The sequence below is a fragment of the Aedes albopictus genome, chromosome 2 (assembly GCF_035046485.1).
Source record: "Aedes albopictus strain Foshan chromosome 2, AalbF5, whole genome shotgun sequence".
In the NCBI taxonomy this organism is placed as follows: domain Eukaryota; kingdom Metazoa; phylum Arthropoda; class Insecta; order Diptera; family Culicidae; genus Aedes; species Aedes albopictus.
The window spans coordinates 493747886-493774078 of NC_085137.1; the positions used below are offsets into that span (position 1 = coordinate 493747886).

Sequence of the window (26193 nt, forward strand, 5' to 3'; positions counted from 1 at the left end):
AAACAAATCTACTGCTAATGAACGATGAGAAAAAGCTGTAAGGGAGAATGAGTTAAGGTTAGGGATGACCCAAGGAAAGATGATGGACTCATAAGTGATAGGAAAGATAAAATCAGACAAGATTAAATAACTGCCAATTCAGTAGGATTCGCCTTCGAACACAATTAGTAACAACAACTCAATGGGGGGAGAGAAAAACTCCTGCGTCAGTTGGAGAAGATATTAGCACAAATGATCGTACATATCGGATGTATAATTAAGACCAAAATGGGACAGAATTAGAGGACAGGAGGATCATAACTAAACGATGGTGACTTACGCTTTATCTCTCACACAAAGCAGTGATCGATCGTCGTGGGTTTCATCTTCACTGTCGGAAAGATGCCGTGAACTGGTTTTTGGGGTGGATTTGGTGGATGTGTTTTGAGGATTTTTTTTGGTAAATTTGTGTGTGTTTCGGAGAATTGGTTTCAAATGAAAGGAAGAAAACAAAAAGAGACATAAACTTTCTGGGCTTTGAACACTGCAATGTTTAATATGTAAAATTCAAAGGATCAATAAACTAAAATGGGTGTAATGATGGATATGGAATATGCGTTCTTCACTGGATGAGTGTTTTAAACTTTTCCAAAACATTATCCGCCTTTGGATAGAATCATAATGGAATTTTACACAACACTGAAAATATTGAAGCATTATACTGAAACACATACTTTAATCCTCTTCTAAAACTGAACACTTTGAGATCGAATAAAAAACATGAGCTCAAAGATACATCGTGCACACTGAATATGAATGGTATTTATAAACATTTAAAGCTTTGCTATTTTCACTTTCACAAAAAGTTCATTAGATAAATATTGAGGAATTTGAATGTAAAATTTTGAACTGTTTACATGTGATATTTCATACCATATCGCATATATAATTGAATCAATGATAAAAGATCGACATAGCAAATGGTTGAATTTTGTGGGGCAAAAGGTCTAAAACTGATTTCAAATAAGGATGAACTTCAAAAAAAAAAAAATAATTTCGTATTTTTGCCAATTTAACCACTTGTCTTTCGTCTGTTTGCTCTTTGTCTTTTTGTTTCTAAGCCGATTAAGTTAACCTTTCTCGCGCGAAAATCTCGACAGCGTATAATTTGCCATTATGTATGGAGTGCATATAGAAAACACAAGCTGCGTTATGCTGTCTACGTTATAAAGCTGCCGAAAGATGACATCCTAATTATAAGCTATGATATGCGATGATTGGTCAAAAATAATTGACCAAATAAATACATGGCCGGAAGAACAAATCATAAGTGCTTTCGACTAAAGTTCCAAACTTTTCAGTCTTTACAAAATTAAAACGCTCTTAATATATTTAAAGCAACGTTTCAGTCCATTTGGAACCATTTTCAAGGTCGTGTTTACCCCTTTAAGTTTTTTTATTCTAAAAAAAATAAATATTTACCAATAGTCATATATAAGTATCGTATGGAATCGGTTCTATCAAACCACACTAGACAATGACAACCAAAGGCCACCTAAGCTTCAAGACTGTTACAACATTAACTATTTTGAGTTTCAGATGAATTGGAAAGTAGATATTCCCAGAAAAACTGTTTGTGACTTGACTAAGAATTCTATCAAAAAGCTTTTGCATCAAGCTTATTTTGCCAATCGAGAACTTTAAGATAATAAATTATTCTCCCAAACAAGTTTGAGAGAAATCTAAAAATTGCCATGATGTATTTTTTTTCTTCGATATTCATAGCATTTTCCATTACTGTAGAGGAGTAGTAATGTAAGATATATTTGAAAACATTACGCCATTCATTGGTGGAACTGGATAGGATAATATCAACTTTCAATGACGCTTCTATCCTACTTAAAAGTGTATTAACTATTAGAGGACTTGTGCCATAATTCAACTCACTAAAAACTTTTTAAATCACGACATATATCAGTAGAAACAGAGGAAAACGCTTCAAAAGTGGTACTTACGGAGTAGCGGTATCCTCCTTGGCACCTTGATTGCGAACCGGCGCGATCGATGGTGTCGAGATGCTTTTCTGGAGTGGAATCCGACAGACGGTTGGGGCCAGGTTGCGCTTGGCCACGATTTTTTCGAAGTCTCTCTGAAATGGGAATGGGAATAGAATTATGGAGGTATTCTTGGAAGAAGAAAAGATTAATTTCTCAAATCTGTTTTTGATGCTTGATAACTATTCAACCAGTTGTCAAAACCAGCAGGTTTTGTTATTATAAAACGGAAAAAAACTTTTTGAAAATGTTTGGAGTTGTATATATGGATTTAAAACAAAATGTTTCGACTCACTCAAAGTGCAAATTTTCGGTAATACCAATCCGTGTGGTCAATTATGAATTTCAAATAACTCAACGTACATATGTACAGATGGGTAAATTATTGGTTAAATTGGTCAAATTGCGGTTTAGGGGAAGATGATATAGATCGATGAGATTAGAATTGAACCTTATGACAACTAAGTAGCCGGGTCATTAATTGGCTCGGTAGCTTAGTTGGTAAAGCACTTGTCTAGCGAATAAGGGTCGTGAGTTCAAATCTCACCTGAACTGTGGATTTTTTCCCAATTTAACCAATACTTTACCGATCTGTACATATGTACGTTGAGTTATTTGAAATTTACAAAAATTTTGTTCCATGACGGTTTCCAGAACCATTCCATTATTATCGAACCTTCAAATTTTTGCTTAAAATCTGACAACATAAAAAATATGTTGGTGCAGTTGGAAAAAACCCAGGTGAAAGGGCACCAAAATCTTCATCTAAGTAACGATCCAGGGTTTCTAAAGTATGTATTTTTACTTCAAAAGATAAAGCCTAAACTGAATACCTTTCCTCTTATTTTTTTGGTTTTCTGTTTTTTTTTATATGTTAATGACCGAGCAATCCTTCCAATATTGATATCTACTTGCTTTTAGTGGAAGGATCAAGATATCTTTTAATTTTTTGTCCTGGTGTAAAATATTTTTTCAGTTTCACAAATACCATTTCTAAATTAAATTTAAAAAAAATGTTTTCTGGAAAACTGATGAACAGTAATATTAGAGAAAAAACTGGCTCTATCCCATTTGGCATAATTCCATTTGGCATAATGCCGTTTGGCATAATGCCATTTGACATAATGGTCATTTGAAATAACAAGGATTATACACATGCTTACCAAGAAGACTGTTCTTCGTATTATGCAAAACGGCATTATGCCAAATGGAATTATGCCCAATTGGATAGAGCCAAAAGCTTGGAGATATTTAGATCCTTATTCTGAATATGTTTGGAAATATTGAAATGTTAATTTATAAAAAAAAAACAAACACAAAAAATAAGAAACGCATCCAGTTAAAATTTTATATTCACTTGTATATGTCCTTAAATGAAATCACTTCATTATCGGATTTCAAGGCTTGAGAGAGGGCTTCATAAGATTTCGGGAGCCTTCAAAAATGTTTCAGGACTTTAAAAGGGCAAGGGCATTTAAGGAAATTTGAAGTTTTCAGGGGTGTCGAGGGTTTAAAAAATTATAAATTTAATAGCTGTCAGTTTCATAAAAAAATCTATTCTTACAAACCGTACTATTCAATTCAGTTTTGTGATATTTTTTTTAATTTTTTGAGAATTTTCAACTCTTAATAGATCGGATAAAAATTTATTAGACATTACGCTTAATACTGGTATCATAAGGACTGTTCATTAAAGAAAGTGGACATCTGTTTACCAATAGTTTGCAGTTAAAACTAAACAATAAATTGTGAATTTTTGCCCAGTGTGTAAAAACATTGTTCACCTCGGCAACACACTCAAAGAAAACGGAAAAAAATGAGAAATTTAGAGAGATGGGTCGGATTAGCTTAGCGACTAGCAGATTGATTCTGCACAAATGGTGTTCCAAAAAGTTGTCGTTTAGAGAATTGGCATACTAGTACGCTTCCGGGACCGCAATTTTTCAACGCTGAGCAGAAGACAGATGTGCCGGATGATGTAGGGTACATCGTGGTACATCAGAACCGAAAAAATTGGGAAAAAGTTTATGGTGTGGCAAGCCAATCGTTCATGCGGCTTAAAGAGTTCTTCGTATTTCACAACGGGAACAATCAACGATAAAAATAACAGAAAGAAATGCATCAAAAAGCGACTTTTATCCATCTACCGAAAACATACGGATCCTCCATTGTTTTGGCCGAATCTGGCATCCGCTTATTACGCTTCTTCAACGCTAGAGATGCTTATGACGGAAAAAGTCGATTTTGTCGAAAAATGGCAAAATTCACCAAACTACCCTGAACTGCGTCCTGTGGAAAGATACTGGACAATAATTAAGCGGCATCTCAAGAAAGATGTAAGAGAAGCAAGCTCTGCTGATTGCTTCAAGAAAATTTGGTCTGCGGCACAACGAAATGTTACGGAGAAAGTTGTGCAGAATCTAATGGGAGGTATCAAGAGGAAAGTTCGAGCGTTCTTCAGAAATTAGAAGTAAATGTTCAAACTCACTTGAATTCGGCAACATGTATGTTGATTATCATTTATGAAAAATAAACTTATGAATTTGTTTGAAAATAAATATTTTATATTGAAAAACAGGTGTCTACTTTCTTTAATGAACAGTCCTTATTTCTAGTAGATTATAGTGATAATTTGACTTAAAATGAGTGTTTTGGGATTAAGAAGGATGAAATTCTGGAAATAATGAAAAACTTTGAATAGTATCAGCCTTTTAAGAGGTTGTTTTAGGAATCATGCAAATATCTGAAGCCGAATGGTACCATTACAAATCCCTGGAAAAATCATATGAATAAAATATAGTAGCAAAGCAGCCCGATAAAATATCTGAAAAAACTCCTTCAGAAGGTAGATTTCATTACAAGTTGAGAAATCATACTTGTTAAAACCTTCTGGTTGTAATGAGTACTTTTTTACCATCTTTGAAGTGAAGTTAAAAGTTGTTTAAATGAGAAATTCTTTAAGGAAGACAACTTCTTGCATAAAACCTTAAAAATTCTTGGGAAAATCTTAAGAAAAATTTGAAGTTTTCAGAAAAATTTAACATTTCAAAGCAAAATTCTCGTAGAAACTCTTTGCAAGATTATCCTTAGAATCCTAAGAAAAATAAAACTACAGAAAGAACTCTGAAAGGAATTCCAAGAGAAGGAAGGTGCTACTGAAGAAATTTCCGAAAAGAACTTCTCGAGGAATGCCCAGGAGAATCTCAACTGGAGGAAGAGACTTGTGGGATATCTGCTGGAGAAATTCTCTGAAGGAACTTTTACTCAAATCACCAGGAAATCACCAGGAAACTCCAGGAGGAATTGCCACAAGTAACCCCTGGAGGAATTGTTTGGAGGAGTTTTCATCATCCAATATAACTCCTGGAGGTATTCCTAGAAGGAGCTCCTGAAAGAATTCCCTGAAGGAACTTCCATTGAATACCTCATAGGGAAATCTTGGGAAAATCCTCAGAAGGTACTCCAGAATTCCTATAAATTACTCTTGAAGAATTCCCTAGAAGGAACTTTTGGAGGGACTCCCTGCACTATACAGACATATCTTCCATTAAAATCACCTGAAGGAACTCGTGGAGCATCCCCAGAGGGGACTCCTGGGGGAATCTACAGGAGAAACTTCCAAGGTAACCACTCGGAGGAACTCCTAGAGGAATCCCTAGAAGGACTGCTTTAATTAGAGATATCCCTAGATAGATAGAACTCCTCAAAAGTAAATCCTAGAGAAATTCCCAGAAGAAACTGCTGGAGAAATTCCTAAAAGAAACTCTTGGAATTATTCCCTGAAATATAAATAAATAAAACTTCGATTAAAATCACCAGAAAGAACTTCTAGAGCATCCTCCAAGGTTACTGCTGGAAGAATCCACAGAAGGAACTACTAAGAAAATTTTCAAAAGCAACCCCAGGGAAATCCCCTAGAGGAATCCTTAGAGGTATCTTTTTTTTTTGTCTGTATTAACGAGATTTTTAACCCTAGGCTAGTTCATCTCGGGACCCACGCTTTACTTCCCTTCCGAAGGAAGAACCCACTTTTTGTGAGCATGTCGGGAGTGGAATTCGATCCCAGGTCCTCGGCGTGATAGTCTTGTGTTCTAACCACCACACCAGGTCCGCTCCACAGAGGTATCTCTAGATCGATAGCAGGTCTATTAATATAAATAAATTTCTTTTGGAAAATCTGTTGAAGCAATTTTAGAAGTAATGCTAAAAAATAGTTTCATTGAGAAAATCATGGGAAATCGTTGCAAAAATTATTTAAAAATGCTTGGGGAGACCTGGAATAAAATTCAGAATTTCTGAGAAAACTTCTGAACGAAAATTTAAAAAATCCAAAGTGAAATTCTCTATAAAATAAAAACTCTTGAAGAAATAAAATACATTTATAGAATATTATTGTGAAAGCATGGTTGAGAATATACCTAAAGAATCCTGAAAAAGTAGTTATCTAAGTAGTTACTTGGAATAACTTGAAGAAATACTATTGGAACTTGTTGATAGTACATGTTATTAAACAATCTATAAAAACTTTCAGGTGTGGGAAAAGCGTACAAAATGGTTTTTTAATGCAGAAAACTACTCTGAAGAACCACCATAAATTCTCAAGACAAATTAAATTATGTGATGGATTATTGGAATAATCTTCAACAGCTTTTTGATAAAATCTGATGAAATCCCTTAAGTAATTTCTGAGAAGACTTCTAAAAGAGTTACTAAATAGATGAAATTCCTTGAGCGTATCTCTAGAGAAATTTCTAGATTAATCATTGGAGGATGTTTTAAGTCTCTGAAGTAATCCCTGTTTAGATTCCAGAATAAATTTTTGAAGAAATCCACGGAGGAATTTCTAAAAAAAAAGATCTGGGGGAATATCTGAAGCAATTCCTGGAAGAATTCCAGCAAGAGTTTCTAGAAGAATCTTTGCAGGAATTCTAGAAGAATTAACGAGAGGAATTAATGAAGCACTACCAAGTTATATAACTTTAGGGATACCAAGAGGAAGTCTTGGAGGAATTCCAACAGAATTTGTATAGGGAAATCCCTAGAGGGTTCCAGGAGATATCCTCTGACGAACTTCTGGATAAATTATTTGAGTTGTTTGGGGAGATATAACTGATAGTATCTGCTGATTTTTTTAAGAATCCCCAGATCCCTGGTAGAATTTTTGGAAGAAGAAAATCCTAAAGTAATTCTACCAAGAAAAACAGAAAGAATCCTTAGGAATATCTCTAGGTAACTTTCTAAAAAAAAAAAAACAACGGAGTAATTCTATGTGAATGTTCTGTAGAAATTCCTTGGGAAGTCCTGCTGGAATAGCACCAAGAATTTCTGGAGGAATCCCAGAAATTAGTATAAGCTCTGAAATAACCCACATTTCCTAGGACTTTAGGAGGAGCCTTTTTTTGATTGTCGAAAATAGCCTATTTGCGGGATTTATGGAAAAGTATAGAATAATTTTAATATCCAACTACTTCTAGAAAATATAATGTATTACAAAAATGTTTGCAATTCATAGTCGGATCTAACAGTAGTTCGTAAGCAAAGCATAAATTGAGCTCCAAGCATATTCCAAGTTTTTAAATTCATTTTACTGGTACCGGACCGATAGCCAGTAGGGTCGTTTAGGAATTCACGCTCACCACACTGCACAATGGTCGGAAAAAGATAAAGTTCGGCCAAAACTCTTTTTATGTGTTTAATCGAAGTTATAGGTTGCCTAGATATGTTATATAGTATTTTGTGTTTAAAAAGGGGTATTCAAAAATTACGTAATTTCAATAATTTCAAAAACGGTGAAAATCAGCAAACCCCATATTTTTGCGTTTTTTGTTAGAAAATCAATTCGAATTTAAATAAATGATCATCTTTCGATCAAATCCAATCAAGTTTGTTCAAATCGTGTGAAAAATGTGGAAAGATAAATTTTATTTCAGTAAAAAATGGAAAAATAACGTTAAATATATGAAAAAACATGACTTTTTTAAATAGCTCTAATTTGAAAAACTGCAAATTTCTGCAAAATATTTAAACGTTTTCAGGCAGCTCTAAGCATGATGTTTAAGATGTACTACTCGAAATTGCGGCGACACGTGACGACACGAACCATTTTTAAAGTTAAAAATTACCAAAATTTCTAAGGTACAGTATATGAAAATTTGAAAAGTTTTGTGACATTTTAATTTTGCACCATACGTGCATTCAAACAGTCCAATAACAAGCTTTCATATGCTGGATAACTTAAAACATATATTCCATTCTCAAAATATTATTATTTTACTTTTTTCGAATAATTCATTTTTCAATTTTATGACTTAGGCCACTTTGGCAGTGAAAATGTCATTGAAATACAAAAGCTGGTATGCTTTTAATTAAGAATCATAAAAGTACAAAGCATTAGGTGAAATAAAGTTTGAAAATATAAATTTCGTTTTGCCTTTCTCGTACACCAAGGTGTACCGAAAGGCTATATGTTCACTCCAAAAATGAAATTTTGATAGAGCCCCCGGAGGGGCAAGTTTCATATACCAATCGACTCAGCTCGACGAGTTGAGATGATGTCTGTGTGTGTGTATGTGTGTGTGTGTGTATGTATGTGTGTGTGTATGTGTACAAAAAAAGGTCACCTCACTTTTAGATAGTAAATATCAACCGATTTTAACGATCAATGGCTCATTCGACGCAGAATCTGGTCCCATTGTTTCCTATTGAAAATGGTTCGGATCGGTCCAGCCGTTCCGGAGTTATGGCCATTTAGGTGTTCCGGATCGGTACCCCTGGAAGGGGCCAGACATGAACATGCACCAAACCCATGCATGCGACCCATCAAACCACGGCATTTACGATTATCTGATGAACGGTGAGCAGTAAAATAGTCTCAGACCATATCTGAACCGGTAGTGTTCCGGAACCGGTTCTGGGTGTCCCGCCGGAAGCGGCCAAATATCAAATTGAACATAACTCATGCATGCGACACATCAAACAGCGGCTTTATCGATAATCTGATGAACGGTTAGCAGGAAAACAGTACCAGACCACATCTGAACCGGTAATGTTCCGGAACCGCTTCCGGATGTCCCACCGGAGATGGCCAAATATAAAAGAGTACCAAACCCATGCATGCGACACATCAAACAGCGGCATTTTCGATAACCTGATGAACGGTTAGCAGGAAAACAATATTAGACCATATCTGAACCAGTAGTGTTCCGGAACCGGTTCCGGGGGTCCCGACGGATGTGGCCAAATAAAAAAAAATACCTAACCCATGCATGCGATACACAAATAACGGTTTTTCTGATAACCTGATGACTGGCTATCAAAGAAATAGGTTAGGACCACATTAGAAACAGCCGGTTGTATTCCGGAACCAGTTCCGGGTGTCGCGCCGGAAATGGCCAAATATAAAAGTGAACCAAACCCATGCATGCGACACATCAAACAGCGGCATTTTTGATAACCTGATGAACGGTTAGCAGGAAAACAGTATCAGACCATGTCTGAATAGGTAGTTGTCCGGAACCGGTTCCGGGGGTCTCGACGGATGTAGCCAAATATAAAAGAGTACCAAACCCATGCATGCGATACAACAAATAACGGCTTTTCTGATAACCTGATCACTGGTTATCAAAGAAATAGGTTAGGACCACATTAGGGACAGCCGGTAGTGCCGTACTAGTTCCGGGTGTCCCTCCGAAAGCGGCTAAATATATGCGACAGAGCAAAGCTAGGATTTTTTGATAACCTCATAAACGTTAGGGGCCATGCACAAATTACGTCACACTTTTAGGGGGATGGGGGGGGGGGGGGTTTGCATAACGTGACGACCCATACAAAAATTGTCGAGGTCCCATACAAAAAATGTGACATAGGGGGGAGGGGGGGTTGAAAAAGGTCGATTTTAGCGTGACATAATTTTTGTATCACCCCTTAGCAAGCAAACAGGTTCAGACCGGTGAAAAAAATGTTTTACGCATATGGTCAAATCTCAACCGTTACGTAGTAATTGAACTTTACATATTTTTGACTTTGCTTGTCTCAAACTGACTGTAACTTGAAAATGGTCAAACTTATCGCATTTGAAAGATTATTAAATATGCTACCAAAAAGATCTTGGAATCTATTTGTTTAGTTAGATAACTAAAGCTAAAAAGCTCGAAAGTAATGTTTTGCCTTTCTCGTACACTTAGTATACTAAAAAACTATATGTTCACTCAAAAAACGATTTTACGAAAAAAAGGCTCGGAGGATCAAGTCGCATATACCAATCAACTCAGTTCAACGAATTAAGATTATTTCTGTATGTGTGTATGTATATATGTATGTATGTATGTATGTATGTATATATGTATGTATGTATGTATGTATGTATGTATGTATGTATGTATGTATGTATGTATGTGCGTAAAATAAGTTCACTCACTTTTAAGGCACTTCCCATTGGCCGATTTTTCGGATTATATCTTGAATCTTGAATCTAACTGGAATTGTTTGCTATTAAAAATGGTCTAGATCAGCCAAGGCGTTCCGAAGTTTTGGCCATTTCAGTGATCCGGACCAGCACCGGTACAACTGGCCGTATATAAACTGAACTAGCCCCATCATGCGATACATCAAACTGCGGCGATTTTTGTAACCTTTAGCATGGTTGGCGAGTTTTGTGCGGAAATCAACACTTGGCCAGCCAAATGTTCAGGGCGGCTGCTCAAAATTTAATATGGCGGCTGTTTAATAGAGATTTAGGCTCTTAAAGCATGCTATATGGGAATATTTGATATGTGGTAGATGTCTGGACTCCTAAAATGGCGACTCGAATATCCAATATGGCGTCTGTTTAAAGAAGTTTAAGGCTCTAAAACCATGCAATATTTGGTATGGGAAAGATGTCCGGAGTCAAAAAATGACGAATGTACAAGATGGCGATCTAAAATCCAAGATGGCTCGAATGGTTGTTTAATGTAGTTTTAGGCTCTAAAACCATGCAATATTGGTATATTTGATATGGGGAAGACTTCCAGAGTCCAAAATGGCGATCTAATACTTAAGATGGCGGCTCCGAATTCAAAATCGCGGCTCTTTAATGGAGTTTTAGGGCCTGAAACAATGCATTTTTGGTATATTTGGTATGGGGAGGATTTCTGGATTACAAAAATAGCGACTTGAATATCCAAGATGTTGGTCCAAATTCAAGATAGCGTTTTTTTCTTAAGAGTTTGAGGCTCAAACATTAAAAGCCAGATAAACGATATGATTTCTGGTATCATGAAATGGATTTCTGTTAATTGTATGGAAGTGCGATATACATAAACATTTCGCTTGAGTTTTATTGAAATGGGGTTTCGAAGGCACGAGAAAGGCGCCATCACCGCTAGGTGGATTAATTAGGGTTTTTTAAGAGTTTAGGCCGCCCCTTTGTATGGAGCCCGACCAATGTGCACTGGAGAGATGCAAATTCAGCATGTCCATATAGAACACATTGATCTCAATATTTTAACTAGGGCTAATGTGCTCTTACCGCCAATTCCGCCTCGTTCAACGAGTGCGTTGATATTCCTCCGGTACTGTTTCTACTGGTACGATTGTGTAATCTCTCAGCCGCCCGAAGAGATTCCTGCTCTTCGCTGTCCAAACTAGAGAGGCTGACACTAAAACAAAAAGTCGTTTGAAAATAATTTCAATGTGTCAGTATCGTCTCACTACCAACCTCTTGTGCGAAGATTTGGCGCATTCGGTCAAATCCTCGATCGCCGTCCAGGACTTGCGCCGGTCGGTGTTGAGACCGTACATGGTGGGCTGGTGGGGCCACATGCTGCCCGGATTGGAGATCGTCAGATCCGGCAGCGAGGGACACGACGAGAACAGTTTACTCGACGAGAGCTGCTAATTATAAAATTGAAGAAAGTTCATATTAGATTCTGAAATGGTTGGCAAGCCATGCACGAAACATTTACCGATGATCCGATGAATCCCGCTCCACCAAAGTTGGTGGTCTGGATGGTGGAGTTCTTCATCTGGGCTACGCTTTCCCGAATGCATTGTAGATGATGCAGTGTATCCTCTGAAATTACCAAAAGTGTCATAGTAAATTTCTGAAGACAAAAATCTCGTCCACATCCTACCGAGAAAATTATACTTGGCACCCGGACTGTGCGGGGTAACGCTAATGATTGGCACCATGTTGGCGTGGTGATGGTTGTTGGCAACACTGTTGGTGCTGTTGCCGTTCCTACCAGTCTGTTGATGTGCTGCTGTTTGCAGTTGACCGAAGTCGTTGATACCCGTGTCGATGACGATATCACTCAGTTTGTTCTTGTTGCACCTTTCCCCTACGGTGGTGGTGCTGTTACTGTTGCTGTTGCTATTATAGTTGTGAACGTTGTTGCTACTACTGTTGCTGTTGTAGTTGTTGTTGTTGCTGACTACGGAAGTGGGTAGCTGTTGCTGCTGTCCGGAGTCGTTCGGCGTCGTGGCTGGTTCATTGCATCTCAGGAGACCAGTGGTCACCGTCGCGAGCAATGGGGATTGCGGTGGCAGGTTCGCAGAGCTCAGATAGTCAATTACCACGTCCTCATCGTTTTCATCGTCTAGTGGAGAAGAAGGAATAGATTGCAGAATTGTTGGACATGCTACAGTGTTCCAAAGTTTATTCCCAACTTAGTAGTTTTTATTAGTCGACCAACGAAATATATACAAAAGACTTCCCTAGAGATAATATTAGTGGTGAGAAAATAGGCGGAGTGGAGTAGTTTTCATAGGAATAGTAACAGGAAAAGCTATAGCAAACAGTATGAGACCATGCAAAAAGTGTTGAACAAAATACATTTCTAATGCTAATCTACAAAAATAGAGCTAACTAGGTGTGTGGAAAAGAAAAATATTGCGTTTAATCGATCCAATGTTTATACTCGTTTTAATGTGCTTTATTTTGTAAAGATATCAGAGCAATGAGAGTCGAGTAACCCATAACAAACAACATGAATTCAACAAATTAGTTCATCAATGCATTTTTACTTGATCGGTGCTGTTTGTAAACTAACGAGTGCGCCTCCATAAATAACTTGCATTCTATAGATAATAGTTACACAGTTAAAAATTGTTACATCGAGTTCGCTGTAACAAAATGACCTCCATCGCATTCAACACAAATTTCCATCGGATTGTAAAATTACAGGTCGTCTGCAGTATGGGGCTTGCTAACAATTTTGCGTGCAAGAAATTCTTTTATTCAAAATCGAATGAAATGAAATGGAAATTTAAACGTTTTAATATTTACGTCACGTGTAAATTTCAGAATTTCTTTCTGTGTAGAAATTGATGTCAATTTCTTGGTTTTGCTATAGCTGACCAAACCATGTGGAAATTACACTGTTGAAAATGCTTTGGCATCCATATGTCCAACAGAAACATGTGCTCAATGAACAAATTGAGATTTTAATTATAACTGCAGTACAGTCTATTTCTTAAACTATTTAAACTATTATATTAAACTTTCCTTTCTAGTGGAGGCTCGACTGTATCGTTTTTAATGATAATTAAACTTTCTTTAATTAGAATTGTGAATATTGCGTAACTCACTGGATCAATCCGTTCCCCGTCATCTTAGCATATGAAAAGAAATCCACGTACTCCAGCGAGACTCGAACTCACGACTCCTCACGATTCGCTAGACGGACGCTTCTATTCCTTCAAGCTACGGAGTCACTCGATTATCTCCGTCACCAGTAGGCGTAGAACTGAACTTGATTCCACAGTCACATATGATTATCTTCTTTTTACAATCAGAACATCCTTTGGATGGGATTAGATGAACATCTAACACAACTATTTTCTTTTGGGGCACTATGTTGGGGTTTTTCACAATCTCCCATCTCAAAAATAACTTAATGTCTGCTGATCCCACATGAGCTTCAAAGTACATAGGGCCACTATCAGAACGATTTTCAATATCAATCGTGGAGGGGCGCACCAAGGGTGTTCCAGATGGTTTAACGTAGTCCTACGGGCATTCCAGGGCGTTAGAGGAACCCCATTAGGGTGCTTCATGGGGTTTCATGCGTTCAGCTGCTTGGTTTCGCTGATGATATTGATATTATTGCTCGTAAATTTGTGACGATGGCGGAAACGTTCATCCGACTAAAGAGTGAAGCCAGGCGAATCGGATGAATCATTAATGTGACGGAGACAAAGAACATGATGGCAAAGGGCTCCAGGGAGGAATCACCACGCCCGTCACCCCGAATTCATATCGACGGTGATGAAACTGAGGCGGTTGAAGAATTCGTGTACTTGGGCTCCCTGGTGACCGCCGACAACGACACCAGCAGAGAATTTCAGAGGCACATTGTGGCAGGAAATCGTGCTTACTTTGGACTCCGCAGAACTCTACGATCGAATAAAGTTCGCCATAACACGAAGTTTACTATCCACAAAACGCTGATTAGACCTGTAGTCCTATATGGGCACGGAACATGGACCCTACGAGCAGAGGACCAAAGTGCCCTTGGAGTTTTCGAACGGAAGGTGCTGTGTATCATCTACGGCGGAGACCAGATGGTAGGCAGGACTTGGAGAAGGCGAATGTACCACGAGCTGCATCAGCTGCTAAGAGAACCAACCATCGTCCACACCGCGTAAATCGGAAGGCTACGGTGGGTGGGTCACGACATCGGGATGTCGGGTAGCAACCCGACTAAAATGGTTATCGAGAGTCATACGACCGGTTCAAGAAGACGTGGTGCGCAGCGAGCTAGATGTGTCGATCAGACGGAGGACGAACTGCAGACACTTCGCAGAGTGCGGAACTGGAGACACAAAGCCATGGACCGAGTAGAATGGAGACGGCTACTATGTACAGCAGAGGCCACCAGTAGATTCCAGGAGTTTCAAAGGTGTTTCAGGGGGTTTGCGGAGGCTATATAAGCATTCCATGGGGTCTCAGAGATTTCGCAGGGTGTTCCAGTGCGTTTCTTTTAGTGGCCTTCAAGGGAGTTTCAGGGACATTCCAGGTCATTTCAGGAACTTTCCGTGAGGTGTCAGAGACGTTCCAGGGTGTAGAAACGGGTTTCAGAACGTTTCAGGAGCGTACCAGAGGTTTTCAATGGTTTCAGAGGTGTTCCTATGAGGTTCAGTAGTATTCCAGGGAGCTTAAGGAGTGTACCAGGGGGATTCAGTACAGTCTGTGGTGTTTCAGGGACGTTCCAGGGTGTTCTAGCGGGTTTCAAGAGCGTTCCAGGGGCTTTTCAAGGGTTTCAGAGGCGTTCCAGGCAGTTTCCGGGGACTTGCAGGGGGTCTCGGGAGGTCCCAGGGGCGTCCCAAGGGTGTTCCAGGGACTTTAAATGAGGCTTCGGGGGCGCTGCAGAATGCTCCAGCGGGTTTTAGGTGATTGTAGGAGCGTCAAGGAGGTTTCAAGAAATTCCAGAGGAATAGTAAGTGTCTGGGGTGTTCCAGGGTGCTTTAAGAGGTCCCAGGAGTGTTTCAGTGGTTTTAAATGGCATTTCATGGGGTTTCAGGGACATTTCAGGGTGTTCGAGCGGGTTTTTGGTTGCACAGGATATACCGTTAGGTAATTCTAACTAAATGCTAGAAATACTTGAAAATTACTTTTTTTGTGAAACGTGTGCTGTTTGAGAAGGATTTTCATAGGGTTTCAGGGGTGTTCTATGGGTTTTCAAGGGGTATGATTCGCCTTTCCGGGATTTTCATAAGTGTTCCAGTGGGTTCTAGGGGGTCCCAGGGGCGTTCCAGGGGTGTTTCAGTGGGTTTCAGGGGATTTCAAGCACGTTCTATGCGGTTTAAGAAACGGTTCAGGAAGTTTCAGGGGCTTTCAGAAGCTGTCAGGGTTTTTCATGGAGTTTTAAATGTATTCCAGTAGATATATCTGTACGCGCCCAACGCGTGCAAGCGACTGTGATACGGGGACCGTGCCGCCACCCGTATAAATACCATCTGTGCGACGACAGCGCGGCGCTTTCCAGCAGCTTTGCGCTTCGAATGGGCGGAGCTAACAGCGTCGCGCAGCAGGCGCCGACCAACAAATATTAAAGTATTTAACATGACCCATTGACATCATTTTCAATCAGTATCAAATAAACGTCCGACGCGAACGATCAAACGAAAGGTGAAAAGTGTTTTCTTTCAAACGTAGCCGAAGCGAACCGAAGGCGAAGAGCGAACGAGTCTGGTCAGCCCGGCGATCGGCTCGAGCGTTGTCGTTCCCTCCTGCCTCGAATGTGAACGGGCAGCGGCGAGTGTGTGTGTGTGCGTGGTGCTTTTCCCGAGTTGGCGTTGGTGGGTCGAAAGCAAACGTGTTGCTACCTGTTCGGCGTCATTGTCCATCGAACGAAGTGCAGTGTGCGGTGGTTGTGCCGCATCGGAAGGAGTGCTGTGGAACTTGTGTTTGTTTCGTCGTGATACCGTGGAGTGGATGCCAAGAGTTACTCAGGAATAGTTTTCTGCGGAATAATTTTCCTTTTTTTATTTCGGCATCCCCCATGTGTGATCGTCGGCAACCAAGCGACGGCGGGCAGCTTCCACGAGAGTTCGGCATAAAGCCGTGGTCCTTCGACGAATGAACCCACGCTGATGACCGTGACGAGTGCGGTTGTCAGCGTCATTGAGCTGAAAGTGACGGTGTCCGCGGCTACTGGTGGTGTGTTCCTGTGCTGGTAACCGTGACGAGCACGGTAGCTGGCTGTGTCAGAGCTCTTGCATCGCTGGCTGTGATGAGCACGGCTGTCGGTGTGAGCTGATTTTCCTGGCTGGTAGCTGTAGCGTGTACAGCTGTCGGCTATCCCTTCCTGGACCGGTGGCTGTGGAGTGGACAGGCGTCGATCTCGAGGTGAGTTTCCGTTGGTGCTGCTACAAGGTAAGAGCAACGATTCTCCCTCTTTGTGTGTGAAAAATTCCTGAGAACTTGAGTATCCAACAATATCCATGATATGAGCATGAGCATGAGCATGAGCATAGATGACCGCACAATTCGTAGTTGTTACTCCGTGATTGACCAGAGCAATCGAAATTGCACAAGGAACCAATGAATAGGGCTTGGGACTAGCTTACTATTCTCAATGTACACAGTTCGAGAGCTCTCAACTTTAATAAGGTCAATAACGGCGCCGGCCACGTCCTTACGGTCATCGAGGATGGGATGGAATGTTAGTAAGACAAACGTTGTTATGAAGACCGCGAATCGCTGCATCTCCACGCTTGTCTCAGGAAGGAATTTTTGTTAGTGGGGTAAGGTACATTGTCAGTCCGGGAGTCACCTATGGTTGGTGATATGATTTGACAATGGATCAATCTACACAAACCGCCGTTAACAACCGACCACTTTTCGACGCAAAAACTAGCCAAAAAGAAAATTCTATCGCGCGTCTCCACTCCACTAGGGAGCAGAAACTTTTAGTCTATTCCACACAGAAATACACTAAACGCAACTCACTGGTCGGTGCCCAGATTTTTTCTCGACCGGCGAGCCCGAACCAACACTTTTCACTCTTCTGTGTAAATGCAAAATATGAAAGAACATAATATGTATTATGTAACATTATGTAACATATTATGTATTATCAACTTAAAGTGTATTGTTAACTAGCGCCGACGGGAAGCGAAAATTAGGAACCGACTCGATCCACGACGCGTCCACCGCACACTCCAGCATTTCGACTTTGCCTCCAAAAACAAAATAAACTGCCCCGTATGAAGATGAGCACTGTGAAGAAGACGACGACGACGACGCGCTCGCGGCCGAACCAAATGAAAAAAGCAGCATTTCGACTTTGCCTCCAAAAACGCACTCTATTCCAGTAGATGTATCCATGATATCACCTAAACCCTGAAAACCCTTTTAAACTAAATTCCCCTTGAATGCTCTAGAAACCCCTCCAGAGCCCTCCAAAAACTTCCTGAAAATCGTTGGAACTCCTATGAAACATCCCAGTAATCCCTTTAGAAGCCGTAAGGAATCCCCGGGACACCAAGAAACCCTCCGAAACCGTTCTGAAACTCCCATTAAACTTGAAAATTTAAATCTGATAAATATGTAGCAGATAATTTAAAATTTCGACTACCAGAACAAATCGTTCAACAATTAACGAGAATCGGCCAACTTTAGGAGGAGACTGCTCAATAATGCGTTCAACTTTTCACACGTTTGCTTCATAAGCAGATGGTCATAGGTTCGATCCCAGCCCCAGCACTTTCGTCAGTTGCTCTTCCCCCCTGAGAGCAGCTGACACTGACCCTCTTCTAGGCCCATGGCTCAAACGGACCCGGATACATGGACATCGGCGAACGGCAACTCATAATGGACCCCCAATCGGACTGGAAATATGAATAATCAACAGCCACGCATCAACATCCTCGTGCTCATCATTCTACCATGATAGGGTAGAAAGTGAAAGCAGCGCAACGGCAACCAGTTCGATGTAGTATAATTAGAATAGAATACATTTAGGCGCTGTACGAAAGTGGAAGTACAGCTGCCAATTGGAATCGCTTACGTAGTACCCTCGTGAACAAAATAGCTGTATATTCGTTTGAGTAGATAAGAATTTAAAAAAAAGTTTTTGGGTTTGAAATTTTATTGACATCCTGAACACCACAAGTTTGAAGAAACATTGCTTTTGGCTGTGGCCTACAACAGAATGTATTTGCATAGGTTTATATATAATTAGGAAGCTCTAGGTGTTTCAGGATGTCTACTACTTGGAAAAAATCTGGAAAATTTGGAATCCTCAAGGAATTTTATTTAACAAGAAATTCAGTCAGTGTTTATTTTTGGAACTTTTTTTTTAGAAATATATCTTGGAATGCCTCCCAGGATTTCTCACACGACTACTTCCATAGTTTTGCACGCCATTTTTTCTCATGGTCCCTCTTGGGTCTTGCCCTAAGACATTTTCAGGGAATTTGAACCAAGATTTATCCCGAGATCTCCACAAGAGTTTCTCTTATGATGCATCGCAGATGTTGTCGTGAAATTTCTCGTAGAGTTTCTATCGGGATTTTTCTTAAATAATTCTCACGATTCCTCCTAGCGTTCGTCTTGGGACTAACCCAGAAGATCATCCCGGAATTTCTCCCAGAGTTGCTACAGGAGTTATTCAGGCATTTCCAATAGAGTTCGTCTAAGGATTTTTAAGAAGTTTTCACGAATCTGCAGGAGTTCCTCCCTGGATTTCATCCGAAGTTTCTTCCGTAATTTCTTCAAAACAAATTGTGAGCTTTCCTTCTGGATTTTTACAGGAGTTTCAGCTGGGATATTTCCTAAAAGTAAACGCGGGAATTCTTTTGAAGTTTCACCATGAGTTTCACATGTTATTTCTCTAGGAGTGTCTTCTGGAATTTATGCTGGAGCTATTGCTGATATTTCTCATAGGAAACTTTCTGTTTTTTTTTTTCTTCCAGCTTTTCCGCGTGTTTGTTTACCAAAAACCTTGTAGTGGTCCGCCTGAGATTTTCTTGGGATTATTTCCAGAGCACATCTCGAAATCTCTACCAGAAATTGTCACGAAATTGTGGATGCTCTTTTTTGTCATATCTTTAATAAGAGACGAACCAGCCAAGGGCTGAAAGTCTCTATAATAAAGACAAATCAATCAATCAATCAAATTTCATTAATAGTTGCACCCGGAGCTCTTGCAGGGATATATCCAGCAGTTTTTTTTTGGGAATGTCTTTTGAGATAGTTTACGAAATTCCTTGTAGGAAATTCCCAGAGAAATATAGGAAGGACTCCAGGTGAAAATTATCATGACTTATTGGAGAAGTCTCAAGAAGAAAGTATAAACTCTGAAAACCTCTAAGCGGAAATTCTTAGAAATCTCTCGAAAATCCCGAGCGAAACTGTTGGAAAGCTTTACCGGAAAACCATTAACCCTCGATCGATCGCACTTTTGTATTTTGTACAACACGTTGAAAAAATCTCGCTTTTTGTACTCAGCATTGGCGTGGTGCTAACGATGGTGGCCAACCGCGCGACTGACGGAAGGTAAAGGAAAATTCCTTAAAGAACTTTGGATTAATTTTGAATGAATTTCCGGAAGAAATCCAGCAGGAAACTCTAGAAAGCACATCGGGAAAATCTCGGGAGGGGGTTTCTTCAGCAGAGACCCCATGAAAAACTTCTGTAGAAATCCTGGGAGGAACTCTAGCAGAAATCATAGAAATAACTCTCATAAATCCCGAAATAAGACCGAAACTCGAGAACAGACATTCAGTTTCAAAACTGGGTAAGGAATTTCGAAGACATATAGCCAATGAGAATACCTAATTGGACTCCTAAAGGTTATTGGTTTCCTAAAGGCAGACACCCGTTGTTTCAAACTGCCTTGGAATTCATCCATACAAATCTACAATTCTACAGAAGTAGTTTTGTTTGTTTTAACAACAATTGCGCTTGGAATTCCGATATCTCCACTCATTTAAAAATTATTAAGCAAAATAGACTGAATTCCTTTGGGGAAAAAATTGGTCGTAATTTTTATTTTTTGGTAAATTTCTATCACATTTCATGCGATATTTACGAGTAGAGATATCGCACTTTTTAGGGGCTTTAAATATGACTATATACTTTTGTTAGGTTTCGCATAGTCTTCTACCTCAAAAATAGGCAAATGTTTGCTGATCCTACATTAGCTTCAGTATATGTGGTGATTTACCAGTCATTGGATAGTTTCAGAAAATTGTATTATAAGTCGAACTTATATAATTCCAACTCAATGTAATGACAGATGAAAGATGCGTATACATGACTGCCACAATATTGAAGCGTAAATCGGTTTAAAATCATTTATATTTTCCCTTAAAAAAGATTGAAAAAATTATACAACTGATGACACGAAAACTGAAGAATCCATAAAATAATTGTAATAAACTACTGTTACAAAATAAGCTTTGCTGACAAATCAACCACACACGGGCGCCGGCCCGTGGCGTAATGTCCATTTCATTGATGGATGATCATGGGTTTAATTCCCAGCCCCGGCGAAATTTCTCGTCACTAGCTCTTCCTCCAGAGAGCAGCGAACACTGATACGCGTCTGAGCTCGTGGCTCTGATGGACCCTCAATGAATTGATGTGTGGCTTATCAACCTCATCGTTCTCACCACCATTCTACCGAGTATGGAGTAGAAAAAGTGAAAGCATCTCAAACGCTATCAATTGGATAGCATGATTGATTTTCAATTTCAATCGTGCAGGGGCACACCAAGGGTATTCTAGATGGTTTCACGGGGTCCTACGGAAGTTCCAGGGGCGTTCGAGGGGACCTCAGGGTTGTTTGGGGTGCTTCATGGGTGTTCCGTGAGGTTTCATGGGAATTCTAGAGCGTCCCAGGGATGTTTCATGAGGTTTCAAAGATTCACAGGGGCGTTGTAAAGGTATTCCAGGGGGTTTCAGGAGCGTCCTGTAACTCTTCAAGTAATTTCAGAGACCATTCAGGGAGTTTTATGGGCGTTCCATAGAGTTTTGTGGGCGTTCTATGGAGTTCCAGAGGATAGATAGAAGCGTCCCGAAGGTACTTCAGTAGGTTTCACGAACCATCTAGGGACCTTCCAGGGGGTTCCAGTGAATTTAAATTTGGGTGCTCCAGGGGGTATTATGGGGTCCCAGGTACGTCCCAGAAGTGTTCTAGGAGTTTTGGGTGCGTTCCATGGGATTTCGTGGGCGTTTCATGAGGTTTCACGATATGCCAGAGGCGTTCCAGAAGTGTTCCATGAGGCTTCAAGGGAGTTTCTGGGGCGTTCCATGGTGTACCAAAGGGTCCTTGAGAGTTTCAGGGGTGTTCTAGAGGGGTTTTGGGGATATTTCAGGGGTTTAGGGCCAAACGGCGAATTTCAAAAGTTCGAATGACATAACGTCGAAAGGGACAAAACGTCGAAAACGAATAATGTTAAAGAATTGTGAGTTCTTCATTTTTTTGAGGGAAACCCATTCTTTCAGGGGCGTATCAGAAGTGTTTCAGGGGCATTCAACGGGGTTTCAGGGACGATCCCGAATGTTCCAGCGGGTATTATGGGTTTGCAGGAACGTCCCGTGAGTTTCTATAAGGGTTACAGGTGCGATAGGTACAGTAATTTTCAAGGAGTTTTAGAGCTATTTCAGGAGTTTTAAAGAGAAACACCAGAGGATACAAATATGGCTGCCGCAATGGCCGACTTGGACACCTACTCACGTTTTAAAGCGCACCGATCTTAAGAACTCGATTTGTAAAAGCTGTCTCTTTTTGCAAGTGAGCAAAGCCAGGATAAACAAGTGCGGTTTGGTTCAATGCTTCAATTTTCAGATTTGTGCCTCTAAAGTTTGTATGCAAAATTGTAATGGGATTTCTTGATGTTTCCCCTTAATGGCGTTCCATGATGTTTGAGGAACGTTTCAGGGTGTTTGAGCGGGTTTCAAGGGGATTGAGGAACGCTCCAACAGGTTTCAGGGGCGTTTCAGTGAGTTTGAAGGGTTCCCTTGAGTCTTCCAGGAGTTTTCGAGAAGATTTCGGGGTGTTTCTAGTGTTTCAGCGGGTGACGTTTCAGGGGTTTCCTAGAGTATTCCAAAGGACTCTAGAGGGTACCAGTGGCGTTCCATATGTGTTTCAGTGGGTTTCATGGGGTTCATGGGCGTTACAGGAAGCCCCAGGGAGTTACAGCACCATTCAGAGTTTTTCATGGGATTTAACTGTGTTCCAGGGGAACACCTAAAACCCTGAGAAGCATTTATACTCCTCTGAAAATCCTTGGACAATTATTGAAGCCACTGTTGCGGTGGATTGCCGTTCAGAGGTCTTTGGAGCAAAATTCGCCAATGTTCCCGGTGAAATCAGCTCAAAGCTGTAAATTTATTCGTGATTGAATTGCATTAAGAAAGAACTAATTCTACTTACAATTGGTCCCGTACTAGGCAAATAAATTTCACGGTTTGCAATATAGCTAGGGTAGTTTAGTAATAGTTTAGGTTGTGATCTGTAATTAGGTAGTTTTAATTAGTATTATAAGTTCAAATAAACAAATTTCCAATTCACTTTATAGTTCACAATTCTGCATCCACAACGATGATTTGCTATTTTCTGATAACCTATCTGACAGCTTCCCATAGTATAGGTATTCGTCTCACACATTCGCATGAGAAACGTCTAAGCTTTCGGGGGGCGCTTCAATGGTAGCCGTCGTCGCAACATCCTCCCCCTCGTGTCGTACGACTACTGGTTCTACGGCACCACGCCCGCGACTCGCAGCTGCACAGCGTCCGCCGATATCCGTATCACTTTGATCACCCGAATGCTCTTCATCATGTCCGGTAACGTCCAAAACTGCGAGGTTGCATGCTGCTCTTCTCCTTAAGATTCCGGCAGATGTCTCGACATCCGCTAGACGCACAGCTCCATCCTTCCCGGGATATGTTCGGCACACACGTCCGCGCACCCATTGGTTCCGTATTTTTCCGTCGACGACCACTACTAACGCTCCTTCTTTGATAGGCTCGATGTCACTGAACCACTTTGACCGTCGGGATATTATTGGTAGGTACTCGGTTATCCAACGACTCCAAAATCTATCCAACTTATGTTGGATCAGCTCCCAACTGTTCTTCAACGCCTTTCTCTCATCCACCGGCGCCTTGAGCGGTTGTCGAACTCCACTAGAGCTGAGCATCAAAAAATGGTTGGGAGTCAACGACTCCTGCTCTTCGCTGTCAATAGGCAGAAACGTTAACGGCCGCGAATTGACCATATGCTCCGCTTCAGCCAACAATGTCATAAACGATTCGTCGTCCAACTTCCTTGTTTCCGGCAATGTTCCGAGAGCGGTCTTCACGGATCGAACCATGCGCTCCCAACATCCTCCCATGTGTGGGGCCAACGGCGGGTTGAATCGCCATTGAGTGTTGGTATCCGTAAAGGTGCTGCCCAGGCTAACGTTAATCTCTTGCAATTCGTCGTTCAGCTCTCTACTCGCGCCAATGAAATTTGTTCCATTATCCGTGTAGATTTCTTGCGGCGCTCCTCTGCGAGCGATAAAACGTCGAACTGCTTTCTTACACGAGTCGGTCGAAAGAGAATGCACTAGCTCCATGTGTATAGCCCGTACGGTTAGGCACGTAAATATCGCTACCCAACGTTTTACCACGCTACGGCCGATCTTTACTGTATAGGGCCCGAAGTAGTCTATGCCTACAAATGTGAACGGTTTAACATATGGTGTGATACGGAACTGAGGCAGTTGACTCATCTTCGGAATAGCAGGAACGGATTTGTATATACGACACCATTGGCAACGTTTCGCTATGGATCGGACTTGTGATCTCAGTTTTGGGATGTAAAACTTCTGACGAATTTCATTCACGACCGTTTCATTGTTGGCGTGACGAAATTTTCGGTGGTACCAGTCCAGTAACAAGTTGGTAATCGAGTGTCCTTTAGGCAGTATTATCGGGAACTTGGTATCTCGATCTATGCAGTCTGCCGCAGCAACCCGACCATCTACGCGCAACAATCCATGTTCGTCTAGCATCGGTGGGAGATTCGCTAGTGAACTGCTTCGGCTCAGCGCACGCCTATTTTTGGGAGCCGTTTGCGCGTTCCAGTTCATTGTAGCAACTTCATCTGCGTATCCGTCCGACTGAGCATACCGCCAGAGACTTCTTTCCGCAATTTGCAAATCCTCACTGCTGATATCCGTAGTTTCATCGCTCTTCATTTTCCTGATTCGCCGCAGAAGCTTTTCGCCGAATCGGCGAGCAAACGCCAAGCCTCGTAGTAGCCGCTCGAATTTGGAAAACCGCGACACTTCGACTACCGGAAATGATAAAAAGTGGCTGCAGACGTAAGCAGGCCGCAGCTCCTCTTCTGTAGCATGTGCCGCTCCCTCGAACTTGTCCTTCGGCCAATCCTGTTCGTCGTTGTACAGAAACGCCGGTCCACGCATCCATCGGCTTTCGGGCTTGCAGTTTGGACCTTTACCCCATTTTGTGGCTTCATCGGCTACGTTGATTTTGGTACCCAACCAATGCCACTCTTCCGTCTTCGACAGGCTCAGGATCTCGTTGACTCTGAACGCCACGTACTGCCGATACCTTCGAGAATCTGACTTTACCCACGAAATGACGGTGCTTGAGTCGCTCCAATAGAACGTTCGTTTGATCCGGACTGAATGACCATCTTCAATGGTCCTACGCAGACGTGCACCAATCACGGCGGCTTGCAACTCCAATCGAGGTACGGAGGTCAACTGTAGTGGAGCTACCTTCGTTTTAGACGCCACTAGCGCACATCGTATCTGTCCCCGATCGTGAACGCGGAAGTATGCTACAGATGAGTATGCTTGCGCACTTCCGTCCACGAATATGTGGAGCTCCAGGTCTTCGTAGCAGGTAGGATCGTACCCCGGAAAGTAGCTTCGAGGGATTCGTACGTTGTCTAACTCCTTCAAACCCTGCAGCCATAGCTTCCATCGCACAAACAGTTCTTCGGGTATCTTTTGGTCCCAATCCACCTTCGCTCTCCAGACATCTTGCAGCAGTATTTTTCCTTGAACTACCAGTGAGCCGACTAGTCCCAATGGATCGTAAATCTTCATAACAAAACTTAACATCGCCCTCTTAGTCGGCGCAGTCTTCCTTTCCAGTTCCTCTTGTAGGCTGATCGTGAAGCAGAACACGTCTTCGCTTGGCAACCACGATATTCCCAGCACCCGCTCGAAACCACTGTGGCTGTTCATAGACAGGCTTTTCACTGTAGAGGGGTTCTCATCTCCGATGGCGTCCAGAACCGAGGATCGGTTTGATACCCAGTTCCGGATATGGAAGCCTGCTTTCCGGTGGACTTCTGCTACCTCCAATGCTAGTTCTATGGCTTCTTCTTCTGTGTCAACGCTATCAAGGTAGTCGTCAACGTAATGCTTATTCTTGATCGCTGATGCTGATCTTGGATAGCGTATTTCATTCTCCGTTGCGTTACGGTTCTTCACGTACTGTGACTGTGCGGGAGAACATGTTGCTCCGAAAATGGCGACGTCAGATGCCATGGTCACAAACGGTTCGGTCGGTGTGTTACGAAAGACGAATAACAGCGCACTTCGGTCTTCCTTCCTGATTCCAACTTGCAGGAACATTTCCTGGATGTCTGCGGAAAACGCCACTTCACGTTCCCGAAATTTGAAGGTGACGTACAATTGCGGC

The 26193-nt window shown here is 41.2% G+C and overlaps 1 protein-coding gene across 17 annotated transcripts in view; it reads right to left on the minus strand.

The window, feature by feature from the left end:
• Nucleotides 1-26193, minus strand: part of LOC109423353 (rho guanine nucleotide exchange factor 18) — a 102887-nt gene that overhangs the window by 65740 nt on the left and 10954 nt on the right. For 7 of the 17 annotated variants that reach the window (XM_062854241.1, XM_062854244.1, XM_029870551.2 and 4 more), the window contains 6 exons: nucleotides 12146-12610; nucleotides 11978-12084; nucleotides 11731-11906; nucleotides 11542-11671; nucleotides 1995-2128; nucleotides 320-391 (listed from right to left, as the gene is read on the minus strand). In XM_062854241.1, the coding sequence (XP_062710225.1) occupies nucleotides 320-391; nucleotides 1995-2128; nucleotides 11542-11671; nucleotides 11731-11906; nucleotides 11978-12084; nucleotides 12146-12610 (1084 nt within the window). The remainder of the gene's footprint in view (nucleotides 1-319; nucleotides 392-1994; nucleotides 2129-11541; nucleotides 11672-11730; nucleotides 11907-11977; nucleotides 12085-12145; nucleotides 12611-26193) is intronic. The other 10 variants (XM_062854245.1, XM_062854252.1, XM_062854254.1 and 7 more) reach the window with 3 other exon arrangements.